Raw genomic sequence first — 27710 nt, forward strand, 5'->3', positions numbered from 1 at the left:
GATGAAAATATATTCTAGTAACTGGTAAATGAATAAGATTTATGGTCAACTTTCCCCCATTTTTCAACCAAATACATGTATAAATATTTTTTTTTTAATTTTTGCATCAAGAAAATGAAGTGTAGGCTACAGCCTTTTTGCCTATATGGAATATACACCACTGGGAAAGCGAACGCAATTTTTCTTCATCATTACTACGATGTTTTTCAAGATTTTCTGTGTAAACTAGAAAGGCATACATGAACTAAGTAATTTTAATACATGTACGTACTCATTTAGGCTATACGATTTTTTCAAAGTCCTTAAGGTGTATAGAGGGTGCATTTTTTTGTTAAACCTATTAATTTTTTTATCATTATTAAATACTTTTATATCTTTTTTTCTCTATGGTCATTACATCATGTATTGAAACTTGTGTATTGATTGGTTATGTATCATGCGAGACCCGAGCGGTTTCCTTATCAATAATTATCGAATATATAATTATTTTGCCCATGCATAGCAAGATTGACACTGAATGTTGATAACCGAACATTTGTCTACCGTTGTAATAAAATAAACAACATAGCCATAGGACCCTGGACACACGCCCCCCCCCCCCCATATTTTTTACGGATACAATTTACTATAGAAAACATATCAACTTTGTCCTTATGTCCTTTCAAAAATAACGTCTAATAGCCGTTATAACCCTCCTTGTTTTTTTTTTTTTTGTTTTTGTTTTTTTTTTTTGGGGGGGGGGGGAGGCTTTACAGTGATTTTTTTTATTTTATTATTTCCTACGGACCTGAACAAAGAGAAATCATATTTTGTTTAAGCATGTATATTTCACCCATCCGTACATGTACTTATGGGGCTGTCTCTTGGTTTCACAAACTTGGTCACTGGTCACTTTCTTACACCTTGTCACAAACTATATCCACTTTGAAACCCGTATTACTAATTATTATTAATCTCTAGTCACTTGTTTTATCGCACACTTGAAACCCGTATTAGTCACTGGTCACTTTCTAATACCTTGTTATAAACTATATCCTCTTTGAAACCCGTAGTTCTATTTATCATTAATCGGTAGTCACTTGTTTAACTGCACACTAATAATTCTCATCGACTACAATACGCTCCATCTCCCTACTTTTGCTCTTTGAATCCGATTAACAATATTTATTATTATATGACATCGAACATGTAAACAAAGTAGATGATACGATATAGATATTCTTGATATAAATCTATTATAATATTTAAGAAGTTATAATATAAATTTAAGCATATTTTGCAGACCAAAAACCCAATATTTTTTCTAATTTCGTTCTGATATATATATCACTCTTTCTTGCATTGTAATGTAATCAAATGAACTCTTCGGATTGAATATATTCAATGATTTCTTGAAGGTCAAAACTTAGCAAAGGGGAGTAATTGAATCTTAAACCGTCTTTTGATTGGTAAGTTTGGATCTTGAATCTCGAAACTCGAATTTCGAATCTCGTATTTCGAAACTCGAATCTCGAATGAGCCTTCTGGGCTTTCGTAATAGGCCTCTCCATAATTATGAAGAATATTTCTTTTCAATTTCGTACATGCAAAATTAAATACCATGTTTGTTTGCTAAGTCAATGTCAGGGGTGGTTATATGCCACCTTCAGCATGTAGTCGGTATGATGCCATAATAATATTTCTCTATATATGGAATACATTTCAAATTGATTTTAAAAAACAAAGAATTTAAATGGAACATTTGCAGATTCGTCTAATAAAAAAAAATGAAAAAGATATATTCTTTCCTGAACTAAATAAAAAGGAAATTTATGAGAGAGAGAGAGAGAGAGAGAGAGAGTATGTGTGAGAGAAAAAGAGTATTCCAGCAAAAGAGAGTGTGTGTGTGAGAGAGAAAAAGAGTATTCCAGCACTCTGAAATAATATCCATCCAGAAGTTTTCATTGTATAATATATCACAAGCAAGAACACCCCCAAGTTATTCTGTGCTGAAAGTGACTGGTTAATGACCCATGCAGCCATTAACTAATTTATAAATACTGATCACCATGCAGTTGTATTACATGTTACCAAGTACACAGGAGAAGATGACTTCAGGTTGAAAGGGTACATTTACTTCTAAAGCAAGCAGGAGTGCTTATTCAAGGAATGTAATGCTTTAGATACACTGTAGGAATGATAATGTTGTTAATAAATTGTTATGCATGCACAAATTATATTTATACGTGTAAAAGCAAAGAAGTTGCATATGATAAACAGTTTTATTATCATTCATGAAGCAATTGTATTTTTTTTATTTGAATGCAAACTACCGTTCACGATAGCTCAGTCGGTAGAGCGCCCACTCCGTGATCGGGAGGTCGTGAGTTCGAATCTCGGCCGCGACTAACCTAAGTCGATAAAAAATGGGTAGCAACTGTTCCTTCGCCATGCGCTCGGCACTTTGAAGTAAAGTTGCGGGTCCTTCGGATGAGACCTTAAAAACCGAGGCACCGTGTCATAGCAGGCGTTGGCACGATAAAGATCCCTCACTGCTCAATGGCCCTGAGTGCCGAGTAAAGGTTGAAGCCCTTCACCGGTATATGGTGACGTCTCCATATGAGTGAAAACTTCTCGAATGGGACGTAAAAGAACAGACAACCAATCAATCAACTGAATGCAAACTTCATTTTTCTAATTAACTTTGTTAAGGGGTATAACATAAAAGGATGAATTGCTAAGCGCAATATGACGAAAAGTTGTTGTTGGAGAAGCTTAGACTTTAACCTGTATTATCAATATTTATAGTTAATTAATGAAATACTATTTGAAATTTTATAATTGGTCAAAATATCTACACTATAATTTGAAATGAGTGTTGTAACTTTAAATCTCCTATATATACCGATCGCGGTAGGGCGCTCGCTTTGTGATTTGGAGGTATCAAGTTCGATTCTTGTTCCTGGCTCCGCGTCAAAATTAAGTAAACATAGGTAATGAGTGTTCCTTCTCCAGGCACCTGACACTAGAAGTGAAAGTTACGGGTCAGTCGGATGAGACTTTAAAAACTGAGCTCCTGTTTCACTGTACGGGTTCGTGATAAAGATCCCTAACTGCTCAATTGCCCTGAGTGCCAAGTAAAGGTCTAAATTTGAAGCCCTTCACCGGTATGTGATGACATCTCATATAAGTGAACAAATGCTTGAAAGGGACGGAAAACAACATTCAATGAATCATATATAATTCGAAGGAATACCTTTTTTAACACATATTAATCTGTATAGTATTTTGACGTCGTATTTTGCATTAAAGAAAACATTTTAACTAAATCTCAAATATTGATTTAAGTTATTGAAACAAAGACTATTTTTCCCACTCCTGAACTCCAATGATACATTTTCCCCAATTTTTGAAGTAGGATCCTTTTGGTGGATTCTTCTTTATAAATACAGTCCCTGAAACGTTCTACTTTCCCATTTTTCCGTTCGTTCACCGTTCGTTCACCGTGCGTTCACCGTTCGCTCTCCATTCACAGTTTTGCGTTCACCGTTCACCGTGCGCTCGCGTTCACCGTTCGCAAAGCGTTCAGCGTTCGCTCTTCGTTCCGTTCACTTTGCGTTCAGCGTTCACCTATCGTTCAGTTGTCATTGCCATTCGGAACTCCCAAGTGAAAGGACTTATCTTTTTGTAGGTAAGGAGTTACAGATTTTTTAATTTAATACTAACTTATCGTGTTTGAAGAATCATTATTTCATGGGGGGAAAATCTAAGATATATATTTTTATTATTCTAACTTAGCTATTAGGTTATTTATTAAATTACTCTGGGAAAAAAAATGTTATAAGCACATCCTGTACCTATGTAGAACGATGCTGAAATATTAAATTTAACTAAGGCCAATGTGCAAATACTTCAAGCACTGCAACATTTTGATGTTTTGTTTAAGACAAATCGTTAATGGAGATATAATTATCCAAGTCAAATAATTACGCAGCAAAATTACGAAAAATTACTAACGCGTTTTTTTTTATTCAATTACATGTACTACAGAAAATATGATAGAACTAGTTCTGAGAGTTATACATAGTACTGCGGATATCCTGTTAATTTATTATCTTTGGAGCGAATTAAATTGATAGTGTGTTTAAAGGAAATATATATTTAAAATGTAATGCACTACAGAATATTCGCTACAATAATACATGTATGTAAAGTCTATAGTTATAGAGAAAAAATCTTTCCTCACCGTAACTTTATATGTTTGCTATTCGATATAATTAATACCCCCCCTTTTCCCCTAAATCGGTTACTTAGTCAGTACTGTATTTCAGAAAATATTAATTAACCTGTTAAAAAAAAGTTAAGGTCTTTTTTAGAACAAAAATTTCAGTCTCAAAACAAATATGCATCTAAAAAAAAGTCACAAAACAATAGTAGTTCAAAATGTACACGTGTCGGCGGTGGTATTTGAAATTGGCAGAGAGTATGTTTCAAATTCAAGTGTTAATGCCCAATATATTTTATTCACTAATTATTCAAATGTTGGTATCAAATCTACAAATGATAAAAATAAATGTTATAACTTGTTGGAAATACTCGCACTTCGTCTTCGATGTAACGAAACTTTCACACCTGCACAGTGTCGAATGATTTTGATTGACAGGACAAGCACGTGGACTTCGTGTGAACTTGAAGCAGGAAAATAAAAACGAGTAAAACTGTCAAACAGATGGATATGATTTGTTGATAAAAAAAAAAAGTTACTTTCAGTGTCTAATATATTTAGAAAAAAATATCAGAGTTATTGTTTGATATAGGTGCAAACATTTAGTGAAGCCTGAAAGGAAGGGGGGCTGAAACGGAATCTCTCTCTCTCTCTCTCTCTCTCTCTCTCTCTCTCTCTCTCTCTCTCATTTGTCTGATAAAAATTATAACAGCATATTACTTAAATATCAAGTTCTGAAAATTGAATTTATAACAAATAATATGAATATGTATCTTTGTATTATCTTGTCTGATTCTAATCACGGCCATCTACAGATACATGTAGAAGTCTGCTCAATAAATCATCATGAAAAATAGAAATGACACATAATATATTATTGTATTAAACATTTAAAATACGAGCGTATAAATGCAAAACGTCCACTGACCTTTGTAATTAATTTTTTTCTATTACTTTACATGAAATCGCCTTGACACGGAGATACATATATGAATGGATGTTACAATCGTTTTAATTCATTCTATAAGTCAGAAGTTTTCTCTGATTTGTTATCATATAAGAATTAACATTTTTATTTTCCAACTAAAAAAATATCTTTTATACTTCAGAGTTCGGCAACAATTGCAATGTTTTATTGCGTTAAAAATCGTGTGATTAAAAACTTAATGTGCATGAATCGTCTTTCTTAGGACAATTTTGGAGAATTTATTTTATTTACTAATTTATTCATACATTTATTGGTTTACTTATTTATTATTTTTTTTGGCACCTGACATTATAATACAATAAAATAGTTTCAATGCAAGGAAAAGATCAGAGGCATTCCGAATATATCGTTCATCTTGCGTTCACCGTTCGTTCACCGTTCACTTTGCGTTCGCGTTTGCGCTCCGTTCGCGTTCTGCGTTCGCTCACCGTTCAGCGTTCACACATCGTTCACCAAGTTGCGTTCAGCGTTCACACATCGTTCACTCACCGTTCGCTCTGCGTTCGTTCAGCGTTCGTTCACCGTTCGTTCAGCGTTCGCTCACCGTTCAAGTGGGAAAGTAGAACGTTTCAGGGACTGTAACGATGACGTCATGAAATTACAGTATTCAAAACGTATTCAAAACGTAAACGTCTAGACGTAACGGTTTTCCATTGGAAAACAATACCAGTTTTAAAAAATCGTCAAAAAATAAATTGTTTTATAATCTACAAATCCTTGAGTATTATCTGAGACAGTTTTATCTATTTAGATTCCGATTTGATACTTCGTGGCTCTTGTTTTTTGATTTGGTACAAATCAGAAGTTTTCATTAAAATAATAGTATTGGCTCCCGTGGTTTGAGATGTTTAACTAACGCGCTTATCTTCTAAAAAGGGTAAATGTAGAAATAAATCATTGGGCTTAAAAGCCATCCATGATTTCCAAGAGATAAGAACATATCATATGTGATTTGATGCCTTCTCTTCACCCTGTGCAGCAAGATAAATTATTTTAAAGATTAGTGAATTTCACTTTAAAACAAATCTTTTCAGGAGGTGGGGAGGGGTGTCACTTACCTGTATTCTTTGTAGATTTAGTTAAATCGACCTCCTTTTTTTCAGAATATCACATCTTTAAAAAAGACATCCATTTCTGCTTGTTATTATCTTTTATGAATAGCGTCGACTTTGAAATCTGTTTTTAATTAAAGATTGCATTGATTATTGAAAAAGAGTTGTGCTTGTTTTGCACTTTTTCTAAAATGCAATTTTTTTCCATTTATCTAAGTGGACCAACCTACTTCTCCCCTGCATCCTTCCTCATTTTAGATTGCAAGATACTATTGATAACGTATAAGATTTTAATATAAAAACATTTTTAATATATATATATATATTTTGGTTTCTTTCTTCCTCATTAAATGTATTCATGGAAAGAATGTTTTAATGAGAGAAAAATATTATTATACAATGCAAGATGATCTCTTCTAGTTTGTAAAATGACAAAAAAATGTTATTGACTTTTTCAGCTCTTTATTTACTATATGTATTTGTAAGACAAAATTACGTATTCAGAACAACTTTATTGAAAAAAAATAAATTCATAAGGTTTGGATACATTATGTTAGTCTTAACGAAAGAAGACAGTGTCAAGAAAAGCAGATGTGACGATAAATCGTTTACAAAGAGCTGATGTAATTTCCTTGTACTTCTCCGTGACACCTGACCAGGGGTCTGCGATTTCCCTGCATTAGCTTTCTTCTTTTCTATATGATTTTGAGGTTAATCCCTGATTTTATGCTTTATCATTTGACAAGAATGAATGATTTTCCGATAGCTATTCTAAAAAAAAATATGCGTAGAAAAGGCTTAAACGTCTCTCTAGTCGTGTTGAAGATCCTCATTCCTAGCTTCATGAATTGATTAATTCAGTAAGAGTGTATGAAAATGGAGATAACGAACAGTATTCAAGCTCAAAGTCCATTAAAACAATACAAATCGGGAGCTGAGCAAACACGGACCTCCAAAAACATCAGATGTAGGATCAGGTGCCATGGAGGAGTGAGCATCCCCTGCCGACCGGTCACACCTGCCATGTGCTCCTTGTTAGAATCGGTAAATAACGGAAAATCTGTCGGCAATTCAGTGTGTAAACAATGGCCTAACAATGAGTATGAAAAACGTCAGTCAGCATATCACTTAATGATAGACTGTGTTTGCTGACAAGCTCATTGTATAGAACTTACGAAATGATGATTTTAAAAGAGATTGTTGAAATTCTTGTTTCGTCAACTTGTTTAACAATAACTTACCTCGTTTAAGAAATTGTTCATATGTAGAGCATGCTCTTGCGTATCGAATCAACTGAGAGATATACACCGCATATACAAATGTTAAGGGTAAATTGCTGCATAAGTAAGGAAAGTGGACGACTGAAAAATTAGAGTCCTTATGTTTACCATAAAGCTTTGTTGTTATATTACCATTGATGTGTTTTTGTAGTAAAAAAATCCAAATATGAAACAGATGTGTCAGATTCTGTGGTATATTTTATTTCAAGCTCATTTGGAAATATCGTGTCGACATATGAAAGGAAATAACTATTGTTAATTGATAATACGTCGTCGATATATCTAACTGTGGAGTTGAAGGCCACAGCAAGATATTTCTTTTTCTCATGTATAAGATTTCAAAAAAAAATTTGCTTCATATGAATAGAAAATAAGTCTGCTAACAACGGGACGCAAAAGGTACCCATGGAAATTTCAACAGATTGTTGGAAGACCTGGTCTCCAAAAACCACATAGATATTGTCTATCAGAAGCATCTTTTTCAAGATCATTTTCAGAGTACTTGTGTGTACAATCAGGAGGTTTTTTTTTTTCAGAAAACAATTTTGCAGATGTCTAATGACAAGGTAAGTAAATTTACGAGTTCCATTTCAATTAAAAAAGCAGTAAATGGTTTATTACAAACAACGTATAATACTGTGAGTGTTATGATTTCAAATTCACGTTATGCACTATTAAGCATTTTAAAATTCATCAACCGAATGTCTCATTTCCGATGTTGTTTTATTTTACTTATTTGAAGCGTTGCTGGTAGTGCTTATCTAATGTTATGAATAAGCTTATAAAAAGCAAAATAAATGTCTTCCTGGTCCAACAAAAGATAAAAACATGAAATCGGAGTTGATACAAATGGCGTTCTCTTATAACGAGGAGTGCTTAATGTGGATGTAATTATCTAAAAAAAAAAACTGACATCCTTTTTAGCTTGTACTAAAAAGGAAGTAAATTGTAACAATTATCCCAGTGGTTCAAAAATTAAACAAGGAACGAAAAAAGAACATATTTGTCGGGATTTGATAGTATAATAATTTACAGTTGTACAGCTGTGCATGAAGTGTCTTGCTCTTTACGAAAGCATTTTCTGTTGATCAAGTATGGAATTTTATGCGGGTTGTCCATTGGTATTATACGTTTGGATTTATGCTATACATTCTGCTACAAGTTATGGTAGGTGTCAATTATTTTCCACTCATACCTTCTCAACAGCAAATTTAAAAACAGAAATTTTCGAAAATAACGATGATGAACTTTTACTTTTATGTTTTGGATCAGCTTTCAATCGTACAAGGAAGAAACACGCCATTCTAATACTAAAAACCCAGATTAAGCAACATTTCATTCAGCGATGATCATCAGTGGTATAAATAAACTATTTCAATTTATTTTAGGCATCAGTATCCTTCACGTAAATTGATAAATTCATATTTGGCAATAGATACTCATCAATTCCATGTTACAAATGTTTACCAGCTAGGTCGTCAATGACTTATCAGATGAAATAAAATTAAAATAAGGGCTTTTTGTGGAGAAAATTGCATTCATTTATATATCAAGGATATGAATTTTAGAGGATGCAATTCTTAAAGTCAGTTTTACTAATAAGATTGTTTACCGGTTTTACTGTAACTAACGATCTTAATTTAGCTCAATTTTATAATGATTTTTATGATATTAGCTCCAAAAGCTTTTATTGGGAAGTTTATTTATCTAAATAAAGGGACCCACATGCATTACATATCGAATTAAGATTCATTTTTTCTCACATGAGGAAAAGTAGGTATGGCAAAATGGCTGATGCCACTTCGCTCCTAGACTCTTCTCCTTTTGCCTCTTTGTGTTAAATAAACAAATTATGTTTTTTTCTTTAATTTCGAGTAAAATTTCCAAATACAAATTGATTAATAGTGGTAACCTATGATGATAGATATAACTTGGTTATATTGAATTCCAAATAAAGGTGAGATATTTCCCTCCTGTGACAAAGTACTCTGTGAGTACTATCTAAATGTAATTAGAAATACTTTTTATTGAGTTTAATCTCCTTTTGCAAATCAATCTCTTGCATCAGAAATATACATTTTATACATTACAAAGTGCATGTGACTTTCATCTTAATCATGGTAGTACCTTCACAATACTTCCTACAGTTTTCACTTTTAATATAATTTGAGCCACATATATTTGTTATTGACATTAAAAGCGCGGATTTAGTAAACTAACTTATCCACAAAGGCGCAGAGCGAAACATTGGCAAATGAATGTAATTTACATTTAGAAGATCCGGATTTTCAAGTTTTCGGAAGAATTACATATCTTGTAAATCAATTGTAAATTCATTTTGCGTTGCTCTTTATATTTTTTTTTTCTTTTATTCAATTAGCCCAGTGATTATCGTTTTCTTCATTGCGTTTTTTTTTCTTCAGAAATTAAGCGCTGTGGGGAAAAAAAGAAAAGAATAAAATCAGATACTTAAAAGGTCATTAATGTATTTATTATGTCTGTAATTCAATTGTTTCATCATAATAATATAAACAGAACACGTTGTATATAAAATCACGCATATTGAGTTGCAGTCACTGACAACAAATCCTTATTCTAACCTCCGTGTAATTTTACATTTCTAAATGGTAGTGCACTTCTTACAAATAACTATATCCGGAGCAAGAACGTACCCAAGTGTATAACTAATATCTATTTTGATGAACTCCCTTTGGGGATGCTGTTACAGCTGACTGGTCTATAACAACGATTTCTATCACTATGCTCTTTTCGTCTTATTTTAAAAACCATTTTTAGGTTCACAATGACTTGTTAACAAAATATGAATTAAGAAAATTTACAGAAAAATGAGAATATAAAGCAATAACCCTTTTTCGATATGATGTGTTGAAAGAATTGGGTGGGTTTCTACAAAATACAAATTATGCTAGTTAGAGAAAGTGGATTCGTTATCTAAGAAATAATGAAACTGTACCCTTGGCGGTCTTTGAGTGTTTCAATTATACAGCAGTAAATGAGTAAATTTTGACATTTGGTAGAAAAGCTTCTCTATTTATATATTTATTTCGATATACATGTATTTACATTTTCTGTAGTTTTCTTAACCAACTATGAAATTGATTTGAATATATACACGGAGATATATTGATTTGAAAATATACACGGTGATACTCGCGCTTCCCTAACAAAAAAAAAACACAATAGTTAACTATAGTAAATCAAAGTGTCAAAGTGATCACTATAGTAAATCAAAGTTTTCAAAGTGATCACTATAGTGTCATAGTTATCACTATAGTAAAGTAAAGTTTTCAAAGTTATCACTATAGTGTCATAGTTATCACTATAGTAAATTAAAGTTTTCAAAGTGATCACTATAGTGTCATAGTTATCGCTATAGTAAATTAAAGTTTTCAAAGTTATCACTATAGTGTCATAGTTATCACTATAGTAAATTAAAGTTTTCAAAGTTATCACTATAGTAAATCAAAGTTTCGACCATAGTAAATCAAGATTTCATAGTGATCACTATCGTAAATCAAAGTTTTCATTGTTATCAGTTTAGTAAATCAAAGTGTCAAAGTTATCACTATAGTAAATCAATGTGTCAAAGTTATCATTAGAGTAAATCAAAGATTTCATATTGTCAAAGTTATCACTACGGTCAACTTTAGTTAACTATAGTAAACTATAGTTAACTATAGTATTTTTTGCTAGGGTTAGGTGACGTCACAATGAGGCTACAGAGACATGAATAAGAATATAACGATGTAGGGCAGCTAGAAATTCAAACACCTAGTATAATTTTGGTGCTTTTAAACACATAAAATATGAATATAAGGAATGTTTTTAAGATTAGTGTAAATTATTTGTGAGTAAATAAGACAGACTTGCACGTAGGCATATTTTTCATGAAGCACTAGCGCGCTTCATGAAATACGCCCACGTCACAAGTCTGTTCGATTTACACACAACTCACACAAAACTTTTAAAAAAAATTCTTAAATCTTTAATTTTTAGTTTTATCAATTTATGACTTTAATTACGTTCTAAATTTATTTGACAAGAAGTAAGTGATATTATCAATTATAGGTTTGACATATTTATCCAAAAGAAATTATTCTCTTTTGTATGTTAAGAATATGATATTGTAAAACCTTCTGCCATAACTTTACTTAAACTAAAAAAAAATCTTTATGTTAATATTCGCGATAAATATTATACTTACATAATAATCATAATGCTAAGGTAGATAACTCTATGTTTATTTATCCCTTTCTTTTTATTTTCAAAAGACCAGCTCGTGAATACAACAAAAACGAAAGTGGAAAGCAGTTCTATGTATAAGTATGGAGCTTACTCTGGATCTGCTGACAAAACAATTGACAAAAACTTTGATCAAGCTTATACGAACTGCATGCACACAGCCCCAGGACGGAAAAGGGCCTGGTTAAGAATTGACCTCGGAGACTACTTCAATTTGAAAAGCGTTAAAATATGGTACAGGAGCGACAAGAATAGTAATATGCTTTCATATATTCTACTTTGATCAAAAACAAAGAAAAATAGGATTACAACTCAACAAGGCTCATCCATTATTTTCCTTTTAAATGTTTTACGGATGTCTGTCCCTGACACAGGATCTTTCTTTTTTTTTAATTGAACTAATAATTTAAACCTTTTCTTTCATTTGTTTTTGTTTCTTATGTTGATCCATGGTAGCTTTACAGGTAAGGTCTTGGTCCTTAGAGGGTCTTGTTAATTGTTGATTTCTTCTATCTACGAAAGGAAAAAAAACCCCACCTTTTTCAGAGAAATCAAATAACTTCGAATCTGGCTTTGTTAACAAACGATTATCAGCATGTATTTACAACTTATTTTATTATTTGCAATTGCTTAAAATTATCTTTAAGATTTCCATTTTTCCAAATGTGATATGAATAACTATAATGATAAACCTGAAAGGAAATAGAGAGAGTTGATACATGTAAACAGTAGTTTGTGTCTTTGCAACATATTTAACTGTTGATTATCAGCGTCGGGGAAAAATCATTTTCAATACCTACACGAAGTAGATTTGAAGCTGGATGTTCAGCAAAAGGTTTTATATTTAAAATATGGTTTAATATGTTATTTTGGGTTTTATTTTGAAAGAATTATTTCATTTCGCATTTTTAATTATTTTGATCTTCTTCAGGGAGACTCAAAGGATTTTCTATTTTTGCGTCTTATATGCCAGAGGTAGATAAAAAGTACACGTGTTATCAAGACCCAGGGAATAAGATACTTAATACGGTACTTGAGGTTGACTGTACTCGTCTAGCGCGATATGTAACGATTTTTAATGATCAAGCGAATGACCAAGATGGTGTAATTCTGGAGATCTGTGAAGTGGAGATCTACGGTATAATTTTCTGAGAAAGTGTTACAAAGTATACAAATACAGAAAAGTTTAAGTAATCCCTTGTTTAGTCTCAGTTTTTCATTGGCAATGCACTTAAAATACACATTGAAAAGGATAAAATGAGTTTTTAAAAATCTCCTAAAGTAGAAAGTACTATTTTTTGACATGCAAACGTAATTCTAATAATTTTAATATTTCATGTCTTTAATGTTATATTTCTTTACCTATGAATATATGAATGAAAAAAAAATGATTCTGTATTTTTTTTTTAAATATTTAAACGATAAAAGTTATTGTTTGGAATTGTTGAGGTTTATTAATCTATGTATGTTATGTTTTTAAAATGCTGGTAAGATTTATTTTTCTTTATCTTAATGGATCTACCGGGTCTTCCGACTTTTGCAATACATTACAAGTGTGAAAAGTATGATCAGCTTGCTTACTGAACATAACTTACCATCACTTCTTTGACATTAAAACACACAGAACATTCCACAATATGTATTATTATAGGAAACAAAATTAAATAAACTTCTAACTGTATGATGAATCTACAAATTTTCTGTTCAACATATTCATAACAGGTTGCCCACGTCATAAATATGGTGAAAAATGCGCTCGATGTGGTATGTGTAAATATGAATGTGACATAACGGGACGGTGTGATACACACGGTTGTAAAGATGGATATCATCCACCATTTTGCAAAGGTAACTTATCAATCATCATACAAACTCATTAAGAAAACTGCCATTGAATTTATGTACACATTCGATTATAAAGGACTTTGAGCCATCGATATAAATCAATTGTGCATCATTCAAATTACATTTCCCTTCTATTAGTCTGTTATATATTTTGCAACTTTCTTAAAAATTTCCAAAGTTAACATCTATATCTCTTTAGTTTTTTATTGAACAATTTAAATTTTGAGTTTGATTTAAAGCCCCCTCTTCATTGTATTATGTTTCCATACTTGTTTACACATACAGTGTTCGATAAACAAATAAAGGCCAGAAATGATTTTTTTTCACAAGCAAATATATTGACTACGTACATTAGTACTTTGAAAAAAAAACGATTGAAAGGGATATCTAAATCGGTAAATGTCTTAACCGATTTTTTATTTTTGTTTTTGATATTTTTTTGGATTTTCAAAGGCGACATCGATTTGAAATAAGTGTAACTTTCTTTGGCTGTGTGAATTCAGAGATAGAGAAAATGGTACTTCCCATACATGTATATAAAGAGTATCTACCAGTTTTTTTTCAAATTTCGACTATTCGAGTAAAAGGAGAACGGTTGAAAGTGAATGATTTCAAAGCGTTTTTGAATATTTGAATATAAATTGATATCACTACAATTTGGGTATTTCAAGATTATATTTTGGCTGCATGGTCTTATAGAAATACTTGCTATGATATATATAAACAATCTATTTTCAGGTAGTGCGCTATGTGCTCCATGTTTCGTTAAGCAAATTTTTCCATCGGTACAGTTCAATTATTGTTTTCCAATAGGCGACAATGTTTACGTTTCTTCATATAGCAATGCCCCTAATTTTCTTTCAGCAGTGAGTGACCCTAAAATCAAAGCACGTCAAGTTGTCTTCCCGTGGTTAAAATTTCGAGATAGTATGTCAGTTCGTTTTCCCGCAAAATGCGTCTGTCTGCATAAACCTCTGAAAATGAAAATGAAAGTAGGGGAATTTCAGATTTCTCACTAAAAAAAAAATCTGCTAATCCTCTTGATAATTTGCATTTTTCAAGCTATTTTATAATGGAACATACTCCGTTTCAACAAGTATGAGACTCAGTTTAGTACATTATCACAAATTTTTTATTCAAGTCTGCAAATTAAGGAATTTGTAATATTTTTTATGCACTACCTTCTTTTACTACCGATTCTAAAAATAATTAGAGGTATGTACCCACATAGCTTGAGGATAGTCTTTAAAATATATTGAGTGATAACCCACTTATATAGAAAAAAATGTATTATAGTATGAAGAAAGTATCACTGTTTGCCCTCTTTGGTGGGCGCATGCTATTTCTTAGATAAATTTTAAATCTTTGATAATGTTGCAAATTGTGGAAATTTTACGTAAAGTATAGGATAAAGTTAAATGAATATCAAAGAGAATTTTGTAACAAGTATAATTTAATTCTTTGCTTTGTTATTTGTAAAACTATGAACATTTTTCTTAGTCTCTTTGTCGATCTCCTATATTTGAGGATTATTGAACATTATACATTCTATAAAAATAAGAAGAAAATAGTGAACTTAATAAACGAATACATGGGTTATTTCTATAGCGGTGGAGTTATTTCATCGTTGCTTATTATTTTTGCTAATAAAAGCGACCTTATTTGTACAGTTGATATTAAACGATATTGACTTTTTCGTGGAGCAACAAAAAAAAAATAGTCTGAAGTATGTGTCCCTATTGAATAAGAAAACATGTAATTTGATGTATTTGGAATACACAGTAGCTGAAACTATGCTAACACAGTGTACTGAAATTTGAATGAAAGTTTAGTGAACGCTGGAAAAAATGTTCTACAATTAGCCACCTTTCCAGACTCTGCAGTCACCAGTTTACATGACTGAATGTGAAAGTTTCATCTTGTTACAGTTTTCATCTTTCAAATATCTTTGCAGTGTGTAGTCCTGGGAGATATGGCGAAGACTGCAAAGGGGTATGTGGTCATTGTGAAAGAAATGAGGCATGCCCTAATATCAATGAATCCTGTCCTGGATTATGTAAACCTAGATATTACATGGAGAAATGTCCCACAAGTAAGAACTCTACAGAATATAGAGACATTTTGATAAAAATATGAATAATAACTTGGGAAACTTTTTTGCATTCCTTAGATTTTGAATGTTTAACTCTACCGTTTCCACCATGCTGTCAAATAGGTTTATAGTAAACATAAACTGCTAAGACGTACAATATTTAGATAAGACTAGTATCTCAATATGTTTAAAAGTATTGAAGATAAGTTTTATATAAATCAAGGAATTTAATTGCTTATTAAGTATCATTCTTAGAGACCCACGAATGTGCCTTTTTTTAACTCAAAAAAACCAATACAGTTATCATGATCGCCCGCACGAAATTTTAGGTGACCTTTTTTGATTTCATTGTATTTACTTCTTATGACTTTGTTATGCTGCTTTAAAAAAGCAAAGAGCTATAGATAATTTTAACCCTTCCGAAGTAAACAGTTCCTCGAAAGGAAAATAAATTATAATATTCATTGATAAATGGATAAAATTGATTTTCCAAAATTGGATTCATGACTTTTAAATGTTTCATCAGTTGAAAATTGCTTAGCATAGACTTTTTTCTTGTATTTTTCACAAAGTTTCTGTAAAAATAATTACCAACTAGAGCCGAGCTCGTTGCAAAGCAACGAGCAGGTCTTCCGTTGGAGCTGCGGACAGGAAGAAGTCACCTTGAGTCAAGGTCATGCCATACTTTAAGGTTATAAGCAATCTAGCAATATCTAGCAATATAGTAAAAAGACAGTAAATGAATGAACGTGACCTTGACTTTTGTCCAAATGACCTTCCGTCAGGCATTGACACACTCTGGTTATGAGCAAACCCCATCTGTGTGTTGCCGACTTGACAAATTCATTTGTTCTTTTAATCCATATATCCAGTCAAAACATCTTATCCATAGTGACCTTGAACATGAGTCAAGGCCATGTCACACTCTGCATGATACCAGCAATGTTTCACTAGTAGAAAGACGGTACATTTTCTCTGTCAGTGACCTTGAACTTGTCCAAAATGACCTTGCATCAAGGCCATGACACTCACTGATTATGAGCAATCCAAATCAGTGGGTTTTTGACTGGATAAGTTTAGCCATGTTCTTTCAGACCAAACATTGAGTCAAAAGAGTTAATTAGGTTCAACACAATGATTTAAAGATTCATTGTGAATGTTTATGTCCAGTCTGAATATTGATGTGCTTGTGAAACACTGATGCCCCCGTATGGCAGCCTATGGCAAAGATTTACTTTTCTCAAATGCAAATCAAACTTCAAGGTCAATGTAAATAGATATAAAACTGATGCTTCCCAAAGAAAGATCTTGTCTCAGGGAATATAACTGTTAAATATGTTAACCCTAGCACTAACTGTTTAAAAGCTATGGCAAAGGTTAAAGTTTTCTTGAAACGTAATTCTAACGTTAAGATCAAGGTCAAAATAATGGTACCCAAAGAAAAGGTCTTGTAACAAGAAATAGACATTGAAATATGAAAGCCCTAGCACCAATTAATCAAAAGTTATGGAAAGGTTAACTTTTTTTTAAAAAAAAAAGGTCAAACTCCAACGTCAAAGACAAATGGCAAAAATGTTGATACATAAAGAAAGGTCTTGTCACAAGATATGCACATGTAAAAATAAGAAAACTCTAGCACCAACCATTCAAAAATTATGTCCAAGGTTAAAACAATTTTTCAAAGTGGGTCAAACCCAAGGTCAAGGGCACAAGGAAAGGCCTTGTCACAAAGAATTTCAGATGAGAAGTATGAAAGCCCTAACACCAACTGTTCAAAAGTTATGGCCAATTTAAAGTTTGGTAAAATTTTGCAAAGTGGGTCAATCTAAACGGCCAAGAGGTAAAATATGTTGTTACTCGAACAAAGGTCTTGTCACAAGGAATACACATGTGAAATTTCAAATGAAAACCACAGCTCCAACCAATTGAAAGTTATGGTCAAGGTTTAAGTTTTTGCTGACAAAGTGAAAATAAGACAGACAGATAAACGGACAGGGCAAAAAAATTATGACCCCGAATCTTTGATTACGGAGGCATAAACATGTCAATGTCTTTAGGTTTCTTTGCTTCATAAAAATCCTTACAAACAAGGAACTTTTGGAAATTTTGAAATCGCAAGATTTTACCAAAATCAACAGCTTAAAAACTTATGACTTTTCTACTTTATACACAACCATTCCCCACGATAAATTAAAGTCCAGGCTTTTTGATATAATTGACAGCTGCTTTTTCAATAAAAATGAAACTCGTAAATATACTTACCTTGTCACTGGTCATTTGCAAAATTATTTTGTTAAAAAACATTCTGATTGTACACACAAGTACTCTGAAGTTGACATTAAAAAGATGCTTGAGTTTCTGATTGACAATATCTATGTGGTTTTTGACCAGCAACAATCTATTGGAATTCCCATGCGTAACAATTGCGCCCCGTTATTAGCAGACCTTTTTTGTATTCATATGAAGCAGAATTTGTCCAAAATCTTGTACGTGAAAAGAAGAAAACACTTGCCGTGGCCTTCAACTCGACATTTAGATATATCGACGATGTATTGTCAATTAACAATGGCTATTTTCATTCTTATGTCGATACGATATATCCTCGTGAGCTTGAGATAAAAGATACCACAGAGTCTGACACATCTGTTTCATATTTGGATATTTTACTTGAAAAAGACGTTAATGGTAATCTAACAACCAAGCTTTATGATAAACGTGATGACTTTAACTTTTCAATCGTCAACTTCCCTTACTTATGCAGCAATATACCTTCATCACCTGCATACGGGGTATATATCTCTCAGTTGATTAGATACGCAAGAGCATGCTCTACGTATGAACAATTTCTTAAACGAGGTAAATTATTGACAAACAAGTTGATGAAACAAGAATATCAGCAGTCTCGTTTAAAGTCATCATTTAGTAAGTTCTATGGTCGATACAATGACCTTGTCAGCAAATACAATTTATCATTGAGTCAAATGCTGACTGACGTTTTTCATACTAATTGTTAGGCCATTATTTACACACTGAATTGTCGACGGATTTTTCCGTTATTGATCATAACAAGGAGCACACGGCGGGTGTGACCGTTTGGCAGGGGTTGCTCACTCCTCCATGGCACCTGATCCCACCTCTGATGTTTAGAGGTCCGTGTTTGCTCTGCTCCTATTTTGTATTGTTTAATGGACTTTTGAGCTTGAATACTGTTCGTTATCTATATATTTCATTTGCTTACTTGAAGTCTTCTTAGTAAACAGGAGTAAAGCTGCATTACATGTACTATACACATTCACATCAAATTCAATATCGCATACCATATTATAAATAAAGAAATATGTTCAGTTTCCGTGTTTTATCACTTATGCTTATTTCATCTGAAAATCAGAAATAAAAAAAAAATCATAATATTCTAATAAGTTAAATTTTGACTAGTAGTGATACGAGATTCAGGTGTAATTTTGAATCCCAGCTGTAATTTTTTGAACCTGGTTCAAAATACTGCTGCCAAATATTGAGACCCCCCGGACAAAGGAAAATTGGTTCGCGTGTCCCCTGCACCGTGCCTTTTGAACAATGTAGAACCGATCTCGTTGCTCATTCTGTAGCACATTGAACATTACATTTTTTAATGCAGAGTATTGCAACAGTCGTTCAAATTTTTTTTATGATTTTTCCCTTTAGACATTCTATAAACAGGCTCCGAGGTATTCAATCAATTAAACTTAAGATACTGCAGATCATATAAAGCATGAGCTATAAAAGTATAACATGTAGAGATATCTGTCCTGGCATACATAGAGAGATTGACAATCAAATGGCATGTTCAACGTAAGTGCAGCAATACGAAACTCCGACATTTTTTTTAATTCCAAAAGCGTTTCAATTTCTACAGATATTTATATTCGTTTTAATATATGTTCGTGGATTATTGATGGGGTAATTTTAGTAACACGGCAAGCTTAATAATATGGTGTTTATGCTTTGTTGCAAGGATTTGCCAAATAATACTTTTTCTATGATTATACCGAAAAGAAGGTACATGTTTTAGAGCTGAGCTGTCGCTCAAGCTCTATTCTTGGCGTGTAGATCTAGATGTCATTGTGTATATATCATCATAGGTAATGGTAATAGTACCGAAGATCCCATCCCTTTTAAAGCTATATCATGCTTTCTTATCACGCCCTCATTGTCGCAAACCACGGCCAAAATGTACGATCCCCTCCCATTCTGGGTAAGAGAGAGCTATTTGCGGACTCCGGACCGTAGCTTGAGACGATGTCACGCCCCTTGTTTATTCTATAGTAATGCACCCCACCCACCCTTCTTGAGTTCAAGATGCTTCAGTCGTTTGTTTGCACTATAACTTAACTAAGAAGTCAGTGATTTCTTGTGTGAAATTCAGTTTTTAAAAATCCCAATCTGACACTAGTGACAGGCTAAAAGGATCGAACGTCTTTCAGGACTAATTTTTTTTTCCATACACTACTACATTACCCTTTTTGACTATACTTCATGAAAAAAGTGGGGGACCGGCCTTTCAATGAACATTTTCAATAGTAAAAGTTATATTTGAAAAAATGGGGGGGCGCACCCCCGACCCCCTGATGCAACGTATACGTGCATCATATAAGCAAAAAAAAAAGAAAGAAAAAAGAATGCATGAGATCATTGAAGGGGGGCGTAGTTTAAAGCTATATGGTGATTAGGAAAGAATTGTCATTTGTCAAGATCTATTACCAAATCTCTTCACTTTCAATTTTCAATTAAAGATTCCTATTACAAAGAAAAATGTATACATTTATATGTGGTACAAGTATCTATCAGATGCATAATTTTTTTTTATTTATCATATAATCCTAAAGGAAAAGTTAAATCTCAATCAAGACTTGTCTCACATGTTGTGCTCTCTGATTCATTATTTAATATACGTACATGTAAGAACGGGTTCTCAATAAGGAATGGAGGTTTCGTAAATTCATAGCATGCAGATGCAGTCTTAATTCCAACTTTGTTCCAAAATTATATCTGTACAGTAGTTAAAAGTAGAATTGACCTAAAGAATATTTTAAATCATGGGAAATACTTCCGTGACACCAGACGTAGTTCACAATTTTGATTGACAGTGCCGTACATGGAATTCGTGTAACTATACATGTACACATTGTGATTGAAAGTAATAAAAAACAGATATAAAGAAAAGAGTTATTGTGATTAATGAATAGTTGTAATTAAAACAAAGACAATTAAGATTAGTTTGGCTGCGCTGGCGATTCTGATTTTTGAAGTAGTTGCTTTGGAATAATTAATCATTGAAATGGAGCTGTAAAAGTGTACTATAAATTATTTTCATCATTAGATGTCTAATACGTTTGTGAAATTCAAGTACATGTATGTAATATGTCTTCTACATTTTTTTTTTTTTTTTTTTTTTTTTTTTGAGCCGCGCATTCAGTTGTGATTGAATTCTTTCAACACTTAACTTTTCAGTCCCATTAATCATTGAAAAAAACATACTACTTAAATTTATGTAATTTAGAGTTCTGGACGTTCGAAATAAGCCTATAGGCACCTAAGCTGGTACCGATATTTTATCGTACTAAAAATTATGGATAACATAAAACGTATTTAAAAAATCCAGCACAATAAAGATTTTCAGTTACTTAAACATGCAAATCAAATTACATGTAATTCCTTTCAAATTTCACATGATTGAGAAATAAATTCTTTATAAAATATGCATTTTAATTTTATAAGTTATAAATCAGGGACCTTTATACGTCCCCAATAAAATGTTTCCGATTTATATAAATCAAAGATAAGATATTAAATCATTTCCTACAAATATACATCGACTATTTCTTCCAAACATTTTTAGTTACAAGAAAACTTTGCAGTGCCTGGATATCGAATATCTGAAACATAATCCTCCATCGTGTTCATGTTCTTCTTCACCCTATAACTATAGTCGTCCTGCTGGACACGTTATGACTGGCGACGTAAATATAGTTGATAATGAGGACCTTAGATCACTAATTTTAAAAGGTCCTAAATATAGGGAACCCCGATCCTTCAACTGGCGTCCAAATTTCATAAATATTATGGATTCTGACAATTTGTCAGAATGGATTAAATGTATCAGATGTATGTTAAAATTGCGCATTAAAAGATAGAGAGGCAATATGAGAACCATTTATCCTTCTGTATTCAATAATCCAGAAGTGAAAAAAGAATTAGATAGATTACATGATCAGTACTGATCAGTACGTACTGGTCCTTGCTGACAAAGCAGGTAACAACATTGCCTTTGTTTGTAAGGCTCATTATGTTAAACGTATTTTCGAGGAACTTGGATTTGACTCTACAAGTGGTAATCCAACTTATACTCATAGTTCTCTTACTAAGGAAGAAATTCTTCAAAATCATATGTCGGTTTTGAATAATTTTAATATTCAAAACATCCTAAATTAATTTGAATTACCATATCTATATTTGATCCCGAAATTTCATAAAAATCCTTACAAGCAAAGATACATAGCGGGGTCCAATAAATGTTCAACTGGGGAAACTTCAAGAGTACTGTGCAACAATATATTCGAGAAGTTGTGTAAATCACATGTGGATACTTACAAATTTCAAAGAAAGTTTTGGAAAATTTGAAATCACAAGATTTTACCAAAATCAACAGCTTAAAAAAGTACGACTTTTCAACTTTATACACAACCATTCCCCACGATAAATTAAAATCCAGATTTTTTGATATCATTGGCAACTGCTTTTTCAATAAAAATGGAACTCGTAACTTTACTTATATGTACCTTGCCATTGGACATTTGCAAAATTATTTTGTTAAAAACATTCTGATTGTACACACAAGTACTCTGAAGTTGACATTAAAAAGATGCTTGAGTTTCTGATTGAATCTTTGTGGTTTTTGGAGACCAAGTCTTCCAACAATCTATTGGAATTTCCATGGTTACCAATTGCACCCCGTTATTAGCAGATCCTTTTTTATATTCATATGAAGCAGAATTTGTCCAAACTTTTATACGTGAAAAGAAAAGAAAACACTTGCTGTGACCTTCAACTCGACATATAGATATATCGACGATGTATTGTCAATTAACAATGGTTATTTCCATTCTTATGTCGATACAATATATCCCGGTGAGCTTGAGATAAAAGATACTAAAGAGTCCGACACATCTGTTTCATATTTGGTTATTTTACTTGAAAAAGACGTTAATTGTAAACTAACAACCAAGCTTTATGATAAACTTGATGACTTTAACTTTTAAGTCGTCAACTTCCCTTACTTATGCAGCAATATACTTTCATCACCTGCATACGGGGTTTATATCTCTCAGTTGTTTCGATACGCAAGAGCATGCTCTACGTATGTACAATTTCTAAAACGATGTAAATTATTGACAAACAAGTTGATGAAACAAGAATATCAGAAGTCTCGTTTAAAGTCATCATTTCGTAAGTTTTATGGTCGATACAATGACCTTGTCAGCAAATACAAATTTTTCATTGAGTCATATGCTGACTGACGTTTCACATACTAATTGTTAGGCCATTATTTACACACTGAATTGTCGACGGATTTTTTCGTTATTTCCCGATCATAACAAGGAGCACACGGCGGGTGTGACCGTTCGGCAGGGGATGCTCACTCCTCCATGACACCTGATCCCACCTTTGATGTTTTGGAGGTCCGTGTTTGCTCTGCACCTATTTTGTAATGTTTAATTGACTTTTGAGCTTGAATACTGTTGTTATCTATATATATTTCAGTAAAAGACCCGATGTAATTAAAAAAATAATCTTCAGTAAATAAAGATATAGAACGGCAATATTTGTTTTATGTACGCGGTTACTGATAACTGTTTCACACGCTATGGTTCATCGAGGGAAGGGTTGTAAACAAACACGAAACCGAGGTGTATGTAAAATGTGTGCAGTTAAAGACTGAATTATTTTATTTATTTTTTTATTTAATATATTGTTTATTTCAACATTAAACGGTGAAAAGATAAACACCGATGTTTGTTTTATTTACGGTCGCAGGTCACTCGTTTACACGCGGTATATCTCTGGTCAAGGCGCGATTGATGGATAACATAACTGTAAACACAAAACAGTCAGGGGTCGAGGTGAATGCGAGATGTTTGCAGTTAATGACTGGGAATTATTTTACACTTGAAAGTTTTTTTTAATAAATAGTGCTTGCTTTAATATAAAACGAAAAATAGATAATATTTTCTCTCTCCCGTTTATTGGAAGTCTTGTTTATTTTACAACTAAATACAAGACGAAAGCTGTCCCTGATTAATCTGTAAGTGATCCACAGAAACCGATAACAACGTTATTTAAAAAAAAAAATAACATACAATAGAGTTAGGAATATTATTTTTAGCAAGTTTATTTCAGTTACATGCATAAAGAATTCTCCTTCACTTGCCGAATGAAAACGGTTACCTGTTCACGGGTCCAGAATTTTACTCACACAACACATAAGATTCGAGGGAAATGCTATTTTCATGAGATCAATAAGATGTTAAAGAACAACTTTTCTATCAAAAGCAATATCGAAAAATTTACCATTTTGAGTTATAAAGCAAAAATTTCCAAGGGCCCTAAATCCCTAATTTTAGGGGCCAGCCCCTTTTTTAATGGTGTCATATGAAAGACCTTAAAATTGTGTACAGCTTTTCTTCTACATATTTTAACAAAATATTTTTAGTTTAAAAGATATAAAGGAAAATATGTGTAAATTTTCGCTATTTTAGGCGTAATCGAAGTGCACAACTTCAATGCTTCTATTTCTTATATTCAGTGGTGTTTCTGAACCAGCTTGTGGTTTTCATAACCTTTGTCTGGAAACCAAAGCCCCTAAAATTTTACTTAAAGGGAAATAATTCAAAAGCGGGATGTTGAATGTTTGAAAGTATTCTGATAGAGTTTTGCAGTGTCTATAAACTCTGAAAATTTTATCAAAATTGAGAAATGAGCAAGATATTAGGTCTCAAAGTCTAGGAAAGAGAAAAAAAGAATAATAATCTTAACCAAAAGAATCAGTAGAAGGTCTTCCGTTGTAACGGAAGACCTTAATTAATTAAATTCTTAAAATTTGCAAGAAATGTTAAGAAGAATTAAAGGTAATTTAAATTGAATCTCTAATTATTATTTATCTGAATTTTGTTTTTAAAAAAATAAAATGTTTAAAAGCTATTACTGGTTGCGACAAATAAATTTATGAATTGAAAGACCACCACTTGAAAGGGTCTGGTCCTCCCAAACAATATTTGGAGAAAAAAATTACAAACTTATAAATGAATGTATCATTGCTGAAAAATATCTGTTATAGGTGAAAACCCTAATCTGTTTTATAATAAGAAGAATGGTCGGTGAAATACACGTATAAATTGGGGGGGGGGGGGGGGGTTATTTGCTGTCGGCCAACAAACATGTCCAAGGCATATGCTATGACCTATTCAATTGCGTAAATGAAATTGCGGAACATGTACAAGACAAAATCAGTATAACTACCGATGGACTAACATTTGGCATTAAAAAGGGTCTTCAACGTTCGGTCTAACGACAGGTTTTATCTGTACTCAAGGAATTTGAAGAACTGTCGCCTTTTAATAAGATTGCTGATACCATTGCTACCTCAATTTGTTTATCAGTAACCTGTCTTGACTCAGAAATTGATCATATGCCGAACATGCTCTTGCCCAAGAGACACAAATAAAAACCCATATACAGCACATCATGGTATACATCATTAAGGAAAGTTTACAGTCGGAAAGATTACATAATCAAGAAAATAACATTAGTTGTCAATTTTCAACAATCTTTCTCCTAGTAAAACGTCCAAATGTAAAACTCATGTGTCTGAATTAGTGGTGTGTTTTACTTTCAAAACGTGGTATACAAATATATCGAATTAATGTATGGATAAAATCAAGAATTTGACCGATAGAACGTTGTCTGAAAATATTAATGTTAAATTGTTCGCCACAGCAAGACATTTTTTTCATGTAGGTTTTTGAAGAAAAAAATTGTTGCATTGAAACGGCACAATAAATATCCAAAGAAAACGTAAAAGATTGATAGCGAACCTGATCTCAAGGGACTCCATAGTTACAATTAATAAAAAACGTCAGCATTCTTATGAAATAAGCTTCACAGAAATGGAAAGATAACCAAGTTTTAGATACAAATACATAGAAATAATGGAAGCTGTTTTAGCTCACTTGGGCTGAAAGCTCAGTTGAGCTTTTCTGATCACATTTCATATGTAGTCCATCTGGCCGTCCGTCTATAAACTTTTCACATTTTCGACTTTTTCTCCGGAACCACTAGACCAATTTCAACCAGACTTACCCACACAGCACCCCGGGTAGAAGGGGATTCAAATTTGTTTAAATGAACTCCCACGCCCTCTTTTAAAGGTGGATAGTTAAGAATTAATGCAGACTTGGTTGTATCTTTTGAAAATCTTCTTCTTAAGAAACACTAAGCCGAAAAAAATAAAACTTAAGCGAACCCTTCTTTACATACTGTAGATTCATTTTTTTTTTTCACATTATGGCCAGAAGGGTGGGGCCACAGTGGATCATCAAAGTTTTACATAGATACAATCTTTAAAATTCTTTTCCTCAAGAACAGTACGTTCATGATTGGTTATATTTATATGGAAGCATTCTCAGGTAGTTTACTTTCATGTTTGTTAAAATCATAACCCCCGGGGGTAGGGTAGGGCCAAAGGGAATGATCAAACTTTTACACAGGACTACATGGAAAAATATTTTAAAATATTCCTCTCGAGAACAGCAAAGCCATGATTAGTAATAATTATATGAAAGCATCCTCAGGTAGTGTAGGTTCAATTAAGCTCAAATCATGATCCCCTGGGAGTAGGATGGGGCTACTGTGGACGATCAAATTTTTACACAGGAATACTTATGAAAAATCTTTAAAAATCTTCTTCTAGTGAACAGCAAAGCCATGATTAGTCATATTAATACAGAAGCATCTTAAGACAGTGTAACAGCACAGCATTGTTTGGTTATATCTTCATGGAAGCATCTTCAGATAGTTTAGATAAAAGTTATGTGAAAGCATCCTCAGGTAGTGCAGGTCAATTTTGTTCAAATCATGACCATCCCCCTCCCCCAGCATAGAGTGGAGCCACAATGGACAAATTTTCACATGAAAATACATTGAAAAAATCTTTAGAAATCTTCTTCTCGAGAACAGCAAAGCTATGATTAGTTATATTTATATGAAAGCATCCTAAGGTAGTATAGGTTCAATTCTGTTCAAATCATGCCAACCAAGGGTAGGGTGGAGCCACAATGGACAATGGAGTTTCACATTGAAATACATAGAAAAAAATTTCTTCTCAAAAACAGCACAGCAATAATTGGTTATATTTACATAAAGCATCCTTAGATAGTTTAGTTTCAAGTATGTTCAAATAATGACCCCCATGGGTAGGGTGGGGCCACAATGGACGATAAAAGGTTAACATAGGAATACATTGGAAAAATCTTTAAAAGTCTTTACGGTCATTGAAAATGGAAGTGAGATACAGTTATTGGACATTATTTTTATTAGAGAATCGATACCAATACACGTTGTAATGAAAATAATTTTTATTTATAAAGCACTTTTTACAACAACTCTTAAACTAACATATCTGCCCTAAGTGAAGAAATATTAATACAATGTCTAATGTCCAATAACTGTATCTCACTTCCATTCTCAATGACCGTGTAGTGTAGGACAGCGCCGCGAGAATTCCATCGGCATCGAAAGCAAGTTTTTTGACTTGCCTAGATAGCCGAGCGGTCTAGCGCGCTTTTCCTGTACTGCTAGGAGACAGATTCCGTAGATCGAGAGTTCAACCTCTGGCTGGGGCGGAAGTAGGTATCCTTATAAAAGTGAATTTCTTTGTGCTTTCTATATTAAT

General features: G+C 32.7%; 1 protein-coding gene across 1 annotated transcript in view; it reads left to right on the forward strand.

Annotated features, from left to right (window-relative positions):
- LOC133189382 (uncharacterized) overlaps positions 1 to 27710 on the forward strand; it is a 433972-nt gene that overhangs the window by 54574 nt on the left and 351688 nt on the right. Inside the window, exon 5 of the mRNA XM_061324761.1 lies at positions 15587 to 15724. Coding sequence (XP_061180745.1) covers positions 15587 to 15724 — 138 coding nt within the window. The remainder of the gene's footprint in view (positions 1 to 15586; positions 15725 to 27710) is intronic.

Source organism: Saccostrea echinata, unplaced genomic scaffold (assembly GCF_033153115.1).
Source record: "Saccostrea echinata isolate AGI-Se365-2 ecotype Australia unplaced genomic scaffold, CSIRO_AGI_Sech_v1 ptg000018l, whole genome shotgun sequence".
In the NCBI taxonomy this organism is placed as follows: domain Eukaryota; kingdom Metazoa; phylum Mollusca; class Bivalvia; order Ostreida; family Ostreidae; genus Saccostrea; species Saccostrea echinata.